This window comes from Ambystoma mexicanum, chromosome 13 (assembly GCF_040938575.1).
Source record: "Ambystoma mexicanum isolate Mex_15411 chromosome 13, UKY_AmexF1_1, whole genome shotgun sequence".
In the NCBI taxonomy this organism is placed as follows: Eukaryota; Metazoa; Chordata; class Amphibia; order Caudata; family Ambystomatidae; genus Ambystoma; species Ambystoma mexicanum.
Genome location: NC_090938.1, coordinates 800,473,199 through 800,487,068, shown reverse-complemented (window position 1 = coordinate 800,487,068; position 13,870 = coordinate 800,473,199). Strand labels below are relative to the sequence as shown.

At 49.4% G+C, this 13,870-nt stretch overlaps 1 protein-coding gene across 3 annotated transcripts in view; it reads right to left on the bottom strand.

The window, feature by feature from the left end:
• KIFC1 (kinesin family member C1) overlaps nt 1-13,870 on the bottom strand; it is a 103,395-nt gene that overhangs the window by 16,010 nt on the left and 73,515 nt on the right. For all 3 annotated transcript variants that reach the window (XM_069635212.1, XM_069635213.1, XM_069635214.1), the window contains exons 14-15: nt 13,320-13,459; nt 7,444-7,517 (exon numbers count right to left, since the gene is read on the bottom strand). In XM_069635212.1, the coding sequence (XP_069491313.1) occupies nt 7,444-7,517; nt 13,320-13,459 (214 nt within the window). The remainder of the gene's footprint in view (nt 1-7,443; nt 7,518-13,319; nt 13,460-13,870) is intronic.

The following is a 13,870-nucleotide window of genomic DNA, read 5'->3' as shown; positions in this document are numbered from 1 at the left end:
TGGAACTTCAGGAGAGGTTCTAAAGTGCCTTTCATTCAAGATCCCATGATGACTGGTCACAGTGTTCAAGAGCTCCAGACGAAGACTAGAAATTTAGGAAAAGAAACCACAGGAACCACATATTGAAGAAGACATTCCCAGGAAAAGCCAAAGACTCACTCTCAGATAAGTTTGAGGAAAAGACTTGCTTTATAATTAAAGCCTTATTTGTTGTTTCTTAACTGGACTTGTTTTTCGTAAGCACTGCAATGCTCATCTAATGCGTCGTGTTAATCCAGCCACATTAAAGAAGCACACCCAACGACCCGCGTGACGTAAGGAAGCAGGAGCCTGCTACGACGAGTCGGGTCATCTCCGCAGCTGTTCAGTGCATTGCAGATTCCTGTGGAGCTTTTATGGGACAGTTCTAGGGAGCATTTCCCCTTCAAGGCCGTTAGCTGAGGAGCATTTCGTTTTGGTTGCGCAGTGCAAAGGAACACTTATCTTTCATTAAATCCGGCGCAGAAAGTCAGCACTTACCCGCAAGGGTTCAACACATGTACACAGTAAGTGGCAGCATATTTTTGGGACTGAAATATAAATTAGAGATCTGGTCAGTGCACAGCTGCAAACAAATTCCTCCTTTCAATCTTGAATGCCAGCATCTATGAAAAGGGTTCTCAATCTTTGAAGGAATGAATTGAGGACGTTCTAAAAAGGTTGCGATTGCTAGCGCATGAACTTAACTTGAGGACTTGCTAGCATAAAAGTCGTACAATAAAAGGAACTCAAGATCAGCTGAAGTATTCATCATTGAGAGCTAACACAGCAGAACTAATGCACAGTAGAGAACAGTGAAAGTCTTGATAAAGCAGCAACATTGAGTAACTGGCAGAGAGTGCTTCCAAGGTTAAGCTGTAAAGGCAGAAGCAGAGTTAAAAAAACAAATCCATTTTAATTGCCTCCAAGCAATTAGCAGAGGCTGTCGGGTAACAAAGGGAGTTGGGAGGAATGATTTAAATTTCCAATAGTGAACTAATGTGATTTAATGCTTCACCCATGCTGTATTATTGCAGGACGTCCAGTTTTCAAGGGCATCAGAGAGAGAAGGGAACCAGAGAAGTCCTGACCGTTTGTTATTTTCTCCAATCTCCCCCCCCTCCCCCAAGCCTGGTCAACTCAATAGTTTTACAACTGTTGGGTGTACCAGATAGGGGGATTTGGTGGGCTATTTGTCTGCTCCTGCGGGATTGACGCTGGGACCCGATACACCTTCCTGCCTAGTGTGTATCATTTAATTTATTTTTCAGGGGGTGCCTCTGCGGATGCTAGCGGGGTACCTGCCCTCTTTCTTGTGATGGTTTCAACCAAGGAATCAGGCTTTAGTTGTCCCCTAATGTAGAGGGAATCTGTAGGAGCAGGTTTGAAATAATTTGCGATTCTAGGATTAACGGCTCTGGTTAATTGAGTTAACAATGATGGTTGAATACACCCTTGTACTGATTGAAGGGTATTAACTGTGCAATTGACTATCCCCTAAAAATGTCTACAAAATCTGTGTCCTACAAGACTTCCAGAGTGTCAATCTTAAAATGTTGTACTGCTTTAATAAGCAGCTCCTTAAATTTTAGCTGATTGTCTATAGGGGAATCAGCGATGGGTTGGTCCTGGTCTTCTAGTGATGGTAAGGCAAATGTCTGGTTCATCAGAATATTGATCCTGTGTGAATTTGTCATCTTGTGACTATTGGTCACCCTGTTGTGGAGGATCAATCATGTATAAATCATCTGATGTGTCTTGACCATGAATAGCAACAGCACAAGCGGAAGGTGTCCGAGGGGTTTAATGAGTAATCTGTGTCTTGGCAGGCAGTTCCCTCTCAGCCCTGTGGTTCAGAAAGTTGTCAGGGTGTCTGTCCAGAAAGTACACTAAACATGAAAAACGTCTCATGGTTTTCACATTTTTCGCTAGTCCACTGACTGGAGCTGCGTACATTCAAACTGAAAAGGATCTGTGGGATTGTTGCCTTGATGTAAAGTTGAGGTGGAAGGAGTGTAATGTGTGTCCTTCGATATGACAACAGGCATCAAAAGATCTACCGATTCTATTAGGAGCATCTTTAAAAGTGGTTTTGGAACAGGTTTTAACCCTTTAAGTGCCATGGGTATTTATCCCCAGTGCCAGGGCCTTTTTTGGCGATTTTGGTACGTAGCCATTCAATGGCTTGTAACTTTGTTACATGAGATATCTCGGCCAAATTTGGCTCCTTTTTTCCCCCACATGTAGGCGGTCGTAACGCCACCCAGGAATCCTAGGTTGCTGTAGGGGGTGAGAGAAAATAACCAAAAGGGGAAGATGTTGTGTTTTTTCAAAAAATACCAATAAACTGATGTACAAAGTAGCCTGTGGTTTTTTCCTTGTAAGAGCTAGTAACAAATGGTTTGCTGTGCTGAATTCCCCAATTTCATGGCTTTCAAGAACAGGTTGAGTGGAAACAGAAATAAAATTATTTTGATGTGGTTCTCAACCGTTTTGTGAGAGGTAGGCGATTTTGGCCATTTTTGCCAATTGGACATGCATGGACGGAATGGAAGAAAAGGGTAGGAAAGTCGATTTGGAGGACGGAAAGGCATATATTTCTGAAAGTTTAGAAAGGGGTGATTTGTGTAGGTCCGGTAACAACTAGGTAGGGGAAACTGCCATAGATTGGGGAAAAGCGGGAAAATGACCGGAAAAAAAAAAAGGTATGTGTTGGACATGGTTGGCGTAGCACGGCAACGGCTATGAATTTTGAGAAAAGCAATGCTCCGCTACATTCCCGACTCTTGCAGTTAGGCGAGCACACATTTTTGGTAGTGTTTTACAAAACAAGCAATACCACAAGCCAAACACTGAGCCATGGTACACAGGAGTTTTACGCTCAAGGCCTGAACAGACGCACTTCGCATGTGTAAATCGGGAAAACCAATGTGGTGAGGAACAGCAAGCATACATTTTTTGAAAGAGCATGGGCAGACCTTTTCAAGGGTAGGTGACTTGTGCAGGTTACAAAAGTGTATGGTGCCTAAAACAGCGACTAAATGTAGGTCACATTTGGGAAATGAAAGGGTTGTGACACAAAGGGCAACAGCAAATGGGTCAAAACGTTATGAAAACCACACAAACACATGGCCTACCGTCCTGCGTTCCCACAGGTGTCCCGATGAAAACGGTACCTCACATGTGTGGGTGCACCTACCTGGGCGCCAAGGGGAATGCCTGAAACACAAGTAACCCCAAGTACGTCAGACTCTCTGCCGACCGGCACACCATACAGATATGGGCCTCGGGTGTCCAAGCCACCAAGGAAAACAGGGAACCCCATGCATTTCTGAAAAGAGGACACCCATGGGAATCCGCAGGTGTATAATTTGGGCAAATCAGCCCAGAATGTATTACCCAGACACCCCTGCAAAGTCCGAAATGTGCAAATGTGCCAAAAAAATGTTAAACAAATAAAAAATGCACATTTTTCACTTTGTCAGGGGTTCTGGGTAAAACATTCTGGTCCGCTTCACGCAAGTTGGACCTCTGGATTCCTACTGGTGCCCTCAAAATGCATGGGGTTCCCAGTTTTCCTTGGTGGCTTGGACACCCTATGCCCAAATCTGTAGGTTATCTCCCCAAACCCTTTTGTGGTTATCAGTGGGTTCGCCTTTTCCCTTTGCAGCTAGATTGGTGAACCCACACGTGAGGTACTGTTTTCGTTGGGACACCTGCGGGACCGCAAGAAGGTATGACATCTGTTCTTGGCAGCGTGTTTGTGGTTGAGCAGAGTGAAATCTCTGGAAATTGTGTTTTTTACCCCCAAATTTGGAATTTGCCGGGGGTTCTGGGTAGTAGATTCTGGGATGATTTGCGCAAGTCAGACCTCTGGATTCCCACGGGTGTCCTCTTTTCGGAAATGCATGGGGTGGCCCGTTTCCCTTGCTGGCTTTGACACCCTAGAACCAAATCTGTAGGTTGCCCACATGAACAAATTGTGCTGTGGCGAAAGGCTTGGGGTTACCCTTTTACTTTTGGACCCCCACTAGATTTGGAACCCACACATGGCCAAATTGGAGGGGTGACCCATCTCATGTAGCCCTCCCCAGGGGCAGATAATGGGGCGGGGGGGCTGTCCTGCACTCCTCCCTGGGCTCAGGCGTCCTCCGTTCCTAGGAGCAGATATCTGGTCTCACGGAGGGCTGCATGACATGGCACCCACTCCATGCGGGGGGGTGGTCAATGCCCCATCCCATTAGAAACTTCCCAGACCCTTTGGGATGCCCCACAGCCCCCCTAAAAAGCGGTCCACCATTTTCCATTTTTTTCTTTGTTTATGAAACTTGCCTTGGCGCAGAGGGGCACATTGGTGTGCTAATCTGGCCCCGGGGTTCCCAAACCTTACTACCCCACCCCCACCCAGTGGAGGGCCTGTGCCACTTTTTTTGGGGTCCTCTCCCCCTCAAACCAAACGGGTGGCGGGGGGCACCTCATGCAGGCCTCCCTGGGCCTCCTTCAAACTGCTGCATGACGTACACCCCCTCCATTTGGGGTGGGGGAGAGGGCCCCCAGAAATGGGGCGACATGCTCCCCTATGCAAGGGGCAGTAGGGTTTGGGCACCCTGGGGGCAGATTGGCACACTGCCCATCTTCGCCAAGCAAAGTTGGGTAAACAAAGAATACAAAATCATAGGCTGCTTTTTAGGGGGGGGGCTGAGGGCCACCCTAAATTGGCGGCGAATGTTATACTGCAACGGGGGTGGCACTCACCCCTCCACCCCAAATGGAGGGCCCCCACCTCATGCAACCCTCCCTGGGGTAGATATCCGCTCCTAGGAAGGGGCATCTGATTCCAGGGAGAGATGCATGAGGTGGGGCCCTCCATCTGGGGTGGGGGGGGGGTGGGAGAAGAGGGCCACCTTACAGTAGAACATTTGCCAGCAATGCGACGTGAAACTGAAGGTAATCCAGCCCCCTGGCATTGAGGGGGGACCCCCCCCCCCTCACATAGCCCGGAGGTTGGATTACAGTTTTGTCCATCCCTGCGTTGCAGGGATCGAGCAAAGCAGAGTGCCAAAACCGACAAGCCGGCTCGTCGGTGGCAACCTAGAGCGGTTTCCACTGACGAGCCAGCTCGTCGGTGGCACTTAAGGGGTTAAACAGTTGTATTTTCGCATACAGCAACCATGCGTGGTGTTTAGATTTCAGTGCTCGTTTTATGGCATGCGGAAGAATGATTTTTTTAGGACTGGTGTTGGTTGTTGGTTTACTCAGTGGCAGTTTAGAAAATGTATCAGGCAGTGATCGTGACGGCGAGGACCCAGAGGACAAAGGACGCTTTGAGGTTTCTTGTGACAGTGTGGTGCCGTGTTTGTATGAATATTAGTCGACAAACAGCTAAGGGTTGTGTGTTTAGTGTGATATGCGTGCCTTTGTCGCAGAGCGTGATCTCCATCACAGGACCGCCATGTGGGATCCTGATGAACCCCCCCCACCCCCATCGTCTTTGGCGTCACTGTGCATCGTAGCAGCCTTGCTAGTCTGATTCTTCGGCGCCCGCTACATTAATGGACGCTTCGGCCTGCATGGTGTGGGCAGCCCAACATTTAGTACACCGGTCCTTCAACGTTGTGGGTTTAAAGAGTTTACACGATTTGCAGAGTTTCTCTGAGTGATTTCTAGGGAAAGAATGATTGCACACATGGTGCGTGTCCTTCGAAGGTTATTTACGGTTGCATGACTGACAATATTTAAAAAGAGCATTTTCCATTTTTAATGTAAAGGGCAGCCCAATGATGAATTTAAAGTGGCGAAAGAGCAAAAGACATTCTCTGAGTGAAAGAGTAAATAACCACCCCCACTGTCCCTAGTCTAACATTCTAACATCCCAGAGCCTGGTGTAGGCCGAAGCAAACGGTCACCGAGATCTGATATATCAAATGTCGGAACTGGAGCAGTCTGTCGAAAGCCACTGAAGAAATAACAATGGCGAGCGAAGGTTGGAACGGCTAATATTTTATAACTTTTATTAAAAAATGTTGTTAGCCAGGACACTCAACAACCGACTAAGCTGACGTAAAGGTACCTCAACAGGTGAATGACTAGTACACATCACAACGGATAGTATTACGAATCGGACCAGTAGCCGTCCCTTTTCAAGAACAAGTCACCCGATACTCTGCGACTACCACTAGATGTCAGCCTATGCACACCAATGCGATTCCAGGCAGCTCCACAAGCCTCAGAAAAGTGTATATATCCTGCCTAAAAGGCTTACTGGCATGTATGATATATGATATGATGTGGCATTTGTAACGCCCCTATACACAAGTGTTTCAAGGCGCGACGAGGCAAGGGGGGGGGCAGGGGGGGGGGAACAGACAGCAATCATATGTAGAACGTATGTGCAATTTAGATTTACTGTCATAACATTTAGGTCACTAGGCTCGTAAGGGAAGATGTGGCCTCATAAGCTCCTCCATGCCACCACGTTGTAGGTAGGTAGCTAGAGATCCTTTCTACTTTACAGCGAGTGAAGGTGTGGGGAGATCCTTCTATGAAAGAAATACTGTGTACCTCTCACATTTACCACAGGGTGCGCCATTGTCACGCCACAAGAGCCAGGAAGGCGGTAACGCCAAGGATGGTTAAAGTGCACCACCTCCAGGCAGGGGGTGCAGGCTAACATTGATGCCCTTTAATGAGGAGCACCACCTCAGTATTGAGGTGCAAGAGGCCTTATACACGCACCGTCCCCTGGTCACCCTGCAGCAAAGCTAGTTTTGGTACAGCCATGCTTCCAAGGGCCCACAACAATGTTGCATTGCCAATTCATGCCATACGAAGTAGCAGTGTGCTCTGTGTGGATCTGTTTCTAGGTGGTTTGTGTCTAAACCATAGGTGTTAAATGTATACAGTTTGAAGGCAATAGGAGATATTCGAAGAAAGTGAATCAGTACAAGGACCCAAACACTGGCAGACAAGTCGCAGATACGAACAGGTTAAAATCAACTCAGCTGGTTACCATCGGTCAAAGTTTCCGGTACCGTCACCATTTCACCCCTCCAAAAACCCATGCTTACTAGGATCCCCTCCATCCAAAGAAGACAATACTGCACAAAGCTGCTCCTATAGAATTACAACACTGCTCACCAGGCACCCAATGCTCTCGCTGCTCCGAAACTGCTAGGCTCCAATGCCCAGTTACCCTCAAACACCAGGCCCCCCTGAAATCTTGCTTCTACGGGATTACCAGGTAGGGTTTCACCCTGAATGAGCGCAAACGGTGTCCACTGTCCCAAGAGTTCGTACCGCCCCACTCCCCCCCCCCCCCTCTTCCCTGCAGCATTAACACGTGCATGCTTTCAGTAGAAGGCAACCTACTCCTGCAGTACCCACATGTGCATATTGCCCTACAGAAATGTACAGCCTGCTACTTACACCTTTGAATTACCGCCCAGGCTGTTCTGCAGCAGGTAAGTCAGCTTGCTGTTGCGAAACGGTATGTGTGAATCCTGTGTAGATAGAAATTAAAAGTTACTCACTGTAGTGACCAACGTAGTTCTAGTCCATAGTCCCCCCTTCCTCCATACTGCATGGGCGTCGCTAGGGACGGGAACGGAACCCTTTTCACAGAAAAAAAAAGCAATTTCCCAAATGTACTTGCGGCTGTGGCCCCGCGAGCATGAGCTCCCTTACTCTGCACACTGGCGCCACACCCCAGGCCCCTTTGACTCGTCGGGTAGATTAAACTACCCAACAATGTTGCTTTATCAAGAGGGGGGTGGGGGGAGGCTGGTGGGAGGTATGGAGGAAAGGGGACTAGCAGTACATTAGTTACTACAGTGAGTAACTTACCCTTTCCTCCATACTCCATGGGCGATTACCACTGATTGAAGCCCCATGGAGTTGAGACAACAAAAACCTTAAGAGAACAGGTTCATCAGGGCCGCTTGCCTGCAGGCCACACCCGATCGTGCACTTCCTTCTAGACTATGCTTGCAGAATGCTGAGGGAGTAGCCCAGGTGGCCACCCTGCTGATGGTTTGCCCTGGCACATGCCTCTGAAGGCGATAGCTGTTGCCTTGGCCCTGACCGCATGAGCGTGAAGACTTGATGGCACCTCCATAGGCTGTCCCTTGTAGGCCTCCTGAATGGCCGTAACCATCCACCTAGCTATCAAGGCCTTTGATGCCAGAGAATCTGGCTTTGACCCACTAAAGGTGATGAATAAAGCATCCGACTTGAGGAAGCCTTTTGTCCTATCCAGCTAGAACCTCGGGGTTCTCCTAACATCAAGGCAGTAATACCTTTTGTGCCTCATCCTTTGGGTTCAGAAAGAAAGTTGGTAGGACTATTTCCTCGTTGAGATGAAACAAAGACAACACCTTTGGGAGAAACGAAGGGTGGAAGCAGTGCACCACCGTGTCTCGATGGAATGTGGTAAAGGCTTCTGAGGCCAAGAGCATGAATCTCACTGATCCTGCGTGCCGAAGTAAGGCTCACCAGCAGCGCGGTCTTGATTGTAACCTATCTCATGTCGACAGAAGCCATGGGGCTCCAATGGTTTATGAGCCATTGTACCCAGAACCACATTTAGGTCCCAGAACAGGTGTGGACGTTTGATAGGGGTGGGAGTACAACCTGGTCATCCCCGGATGCCTCTTGACCGCAGGGTTGGAAGCAGAGAATGAGCAGTTGTCTGAATTTTTGTAAGCACCCATCACCCGCAGGTAGGTATGGCGGCATGTGCCGACCTGAACCCCTTCCCAGATTTGCCAAGAACGACAGCTCCTGATCCAGTGTGCATGTTAATAGGTCTTCACCCTTCTCGTTGGCCCAGAAACAAAATCTGGTCCATTTGCTATTTGTTCCTTGTGGAGTCACTGCTTGCCTTCTGAATTGGTTTATAGTGATAAAATGTATAGTGATTTTAATGACGTTTTTTATTCGAAATGGGGGTTCCCCCCCCCCTCTGCCCCACACCCCCGTTTTTTTTTGTTTTACCCATTCTTTTTTATTCCCGGACCCCAAAATAAATATATAATTAAAAAAGGGAATTCGACTTTGACATTTATTTTTCGACATTTATTGTCATTCGACTTTTTTTCCGACATTTTGACTGACCACCTTCTGAATTATCTTCAGGTTGACTGCAGACTGGTGAAGGTGCTGCAGGGTTATGTGCTCAGAAACTAGGCTGCGAGGACTCTATTTCTCATCAAGATTAGCCATAATTCACAAGCTTATCTGATCTTGCAGATCTTGTGAATCAGTGGGGTCGGAGGGATTGCCTAAGCACACAGCCCGCTCCAATGAAGTTGCAAGGCATCCCCCAAAGAGACCCTGTCTTGTCCTTGCCAGGAGAAAAACGATGGCATGGCCGGTTCTGCTCCATGGCGAATAATTCTATTTCGGCTGGCCCCAATTGCTGAAGATCTCCTGCAGGACCTGCTCTTTCAGCTGCCACTCGTAGTTGTCGACACCCAATCTGCGGAGTCTGTCCAGCTCTAGGTTGGACTCCCCCCGGAAGGTGTATTGCAGAAAGCCATATTTGTGGGCTATAACCCATTCCCATAGCCCGATGGTGAGCTAGCACAGGGGAGGCAATCTGGTGCCCCCTTGTTTGTTGAGGTAGTACATTCAAGTGGAGCTGTCCGTCTGAATACAGACTGGGCTTTTCTTGATCACCGGACGGAAGGCCCTGAGAGCCAGCCATATGTGTCAGTTCGAGCAAGTTGATGCAACTCTTCCGGTCCTACATTGGGCAGAGACCAAGTACACTGTGGTCGCCCTGTGTGGCTACCCACCCGTCCAGGGAGGAGTCGGTCATGATGGTATAAGCAGGAAGGGGCTGTGTGAATGGTCTGCCTGCCATAAGATTGCCATCTTGTCTCCACCAAACCAAATCCTGGTGGAGTTCCGCTGGAATGGTCACCGATGCTGCTTGAGACCCTGTTTCCTGGTTCCACGAGACTGAGAATCTTGAATGCGGAGCGGCCAGGAGGCATGCTGCCATAAACCCCAACAGGTGTTGGTACCACCAGCCCAAAGTTTTTGACCTGCTGAGAAAATGCTCAGTAGCAGCCTTCAGAGCTGCCACCTTTTCCATGGTGGGGAAGATCCTCTGCCCCTTGGTACACCACCTCAGGCCCAGGAAGACCAAGGCATGGGTAGGCTGGAACTGATATTCTGTGGTTGGAGAACCCCATATCCATTGAGCCTGAATGGAAGGATCTAATACTGGAAGTGGTATCCCATCACTCAATCGGAGGAAGAAGCGGTGGGGCTGCCATATTGGGACATGCAATTATGCATCCTTCAGGTCCAGGGAGCACATACAGTCTCCCCCACACAGACTCCGCTATCAAAGCGGACATAACCATCTTGAACCTTTGGAGGGGTAGGGATAAGTTTAAGAAGGATATATCGAGAAACACTTGCAGTCCTGCCTGGTTCTTTTCTGTATTGCGAAAATCCGCTAGTAAAACCCCAAGCCTCTCTGCGAGAGGGGGAGTTCCTCTACTGTCCCACTCACTACCAGTGAGCAGATCTCGCAAGCAGATTTGGTGTACCGATCTAAGAGAGGAGCGGAGAGAACAGGGGTGCGGGGGGAGAATCTGAGTGAGAAACCACAGATCACCACCGATAGGATCCATGGATCTGCAAAGAGTGCCCGCCAAGACAATGTGAATAGCAAGCCGGGAACCGCCCCCCCCCCACCAGTGAATTGTGGACCTTTATGACGGCGTCATTGCTGCTTTCTCTCCGAGGGTGCCTGGGAGGGGGGACTGGAAGAAGCCTTTGTGGGAGGTCCTTTACTGTTTGCGCCTTGGTTTCCTGGGGGACCCGTCAGGTTGCCTAGCTCTCCGGTCCTAAAAAGCACTGAATCCACAAAACTTTCCACTATGGGATTGGGATTGCCCCTGCCTGAACCTTAGATGTGGGCTTTGCCAGTATAGCCAAGGATTGGCTGTTTGGGAACGATCTCTTTTTTTTTAATGTCCAGCTCATCTGTGGCAAAACTGAACAAATTCCTCCCCTCCCTCCCTCTCCCCCCACGCCTCAAAGGGGAGATCCAGGATGCAGTCTTGTACGTATGGGTTAAAGCTGGTGTTTTTAAGCCACACTTTCCACCTCAAATCTGTGGCCACGCAAATGGCCCCGCGGCCATGTCAATATGAGCCACAAGGGACTACATTACATCCTGTGCCACTAGCCTGGCTTCGGCCAATCCCACTTTGAAGGACGCTTGCTTGCGTACTGACAGATCGGGCATTTCCCCTCCATAGCGATGTCGGCAGAGTATACCTTTCTCCCCATAGGCCTCCAGAACTTTGCTTGCCCAATAAGGCAGAGGTAGATGAGGATGATGCAGAGGTCTGGTTTGGCGTACATGGAAGCCGTAGCTAACACCGATGAATGGGGTTGCGGGTGAACCGACAGGAGGAGCGCATCCCCTTCTGCCTTCTTAGATCTTGCACCCAGCCATTTGTTGGTAGGTTGCGCAGAATGTGGCTGGGACCATCCCTTTTTTGGCCGAGTTTCCATGTCTTTTTGTAGTGGGATGCCTGATCTAGTGGCTGATCTGATGGTTCTGCCTTCCGCTAGGACCTCCGCTTCTGGCTGTTCCTTCTGAGGCTGAGGGTTGCCCAGGTACTCCACAAGTCCCGCTCGCCTAACGTGGAAGGTTAAAGATCCTGATCCGCAGCGTCCTGGGGGTCAGTAGGATCCACAGGCAGCGCGGCCAGAGCAACTGTGGCTTGGGGCAGCGGGAGGCAGGGTCTGGGCTGTGATGCTAGGCTGCGTGGGAGCCAGTGTCTATGTAGACGGTGAAGCCACCAAGTCCAAGGGTGGAGCCGGCTACAGCCGGACTGGAGCCAAAGGCCGTGTAGGCATAGGTGGTAGTAAGTCTTTATAATTCCACTTACGATGCCAGCCATTTGAGGAGACTTCATCAGAGTGAAGAACTTCTCAAAGAAACGTTCCTCGCACGCTGGAGATGGGCTTTCATGCACAGGTTCGACTGCGTGACTTGCATGTAGGGATGCGCTCTTCCCGCGCTGTGCATGCCCTGCAAGAAATTTGTCTCAGTGTAGCACCCGTGCCCTGAGGGCAACGGGTTGGATGCGCACCACGTTACCTGTGGCGTGATCATGGAGACCATTCCACCGTGGCAATGAATTCCTGCCTCTGGGGTTCACTGGAGTAGCATGCATTCGCACTTGCAGCGATCTTGTCATGGACCGAAACATGTGGTATGCATGTCCGTCGTGGTACTTGCTCTGGCCTCTGCCCGTTTGCTTGTGCGCATCAACTCGGACCTTCCCTGCACCTCAGGCATGGACCGGATAGGCTGATCACCCTCAGACATGGAGCCAGTAGTGCTACTGCATGTAGGTGCCCTCCCCTCAGGCATAGGCCAGGTACTAGGGCAGAGCCCCTCGGGAGATTGCCCGGCACAAGAGCAGTCTGTCCCCTCAGCACAGAGACCAGAAGGATCTGTGGATCCCTCAGCCATTAGCTGGGTGAGCCTTTCTACCCTGGATGGTGGTAGGGCCCAATTGGCCCATCCCGCATGGCTGCTTGCCGGGGAAGAAGTCCCCTTTGCTGGGTGCTTTGGAGAACAGAACACTTACCATGGCCTTTATTTTCCTACGCATGTACTCCTTTGTTTGGGGGGAGATCGGCAGAACAGATTCCTCCACCCCGCAAGCCTGTTCATTAGTGACCAGGGAGTAAGAGTGTTGCATGCTGAACAGCCCTAACTGCCGTGGTCTTCGCCGAGGCAGAGTGTGTTGGTCCGATGCGTGGCTGACATGCACCGGAGAGGGGCGAGGCACCGGAGGCCGGGTGTAAAATAAAGTTCCTATGAATTTAGAAGATTTAAGGAAAAACTTAATAAAACAAACACTAGAACCTGTGAAATTAAGAGGGAATAAAAGCCTCAACTACACCGCAGGGCCAAGGGAGTGCATGCTTCCTGGGGCCACGCCACTGCACGCAACTAAATTTAAAGGAGGAAAAAAATAGTTTTTAGTAAAAAGGTTCCGTTGCCGTCCCTAGCGAGGGACGCCTGTGCAGTATGGAGGAAAAGGGACGGGACAGAGGAGTGAGGGGAGACAAAGTAATACATCACCAAGCATCAAGATGCACCAGTGCAGGACAAACCAGCAAACACATGAAAATGTTCATCAAGTGAGCACAACCACTGCCCAACAGTGCAAAAAACAAAAAGGCCAGAACAAAGAACTGAAGATGGCTGGGTATGGGTGGGGGTAACACCGATAATCAACAGACCATGCCTAGCAAATTACCTTATTGGAGAGGGATGTGATGACCAGGCCGAGGTTCGACAGACTTGTGTTTATTGCCTGTGTTTCTCGCAGCCTCTCTCCCTTCGACAGAGACTTGTCAAGACGCTCACTACCGGCTAAGTCAATCAAACTCAAGATGGCTGCAGTGAGCAAAAAAAATACAGTGAGCAGAAGAAGGTTTTAACAGTAAATGCCTGTGGAATTAATGTTATCACCACAATAAAGCTTAAGGTCCTCCTCTTCAAGAAATGGCTCCTCCCCAACACCTAGGTCCACACACCCTCCACTCCCCACAAAACCTCAGACTGGGTGTTCTGATACCCATGTTCCCACCCCTGGTTGCTTATAGATCACTTTCTGCCCACTGGCGAGCTCGGCTTCCCTCACCAGGTCCGTCGTCCTATGACTTGTAAAGCGCTACATTGCTTCCGGAAGCTAGGTCCACTCACAATACATACCCCAACAATAATAAATGGACGATGAGATCCTTTATTCACAAAAATGAACTTTTTTTGTTTTGATTGTTGTATGGGTAAATAGTAAACAAACAA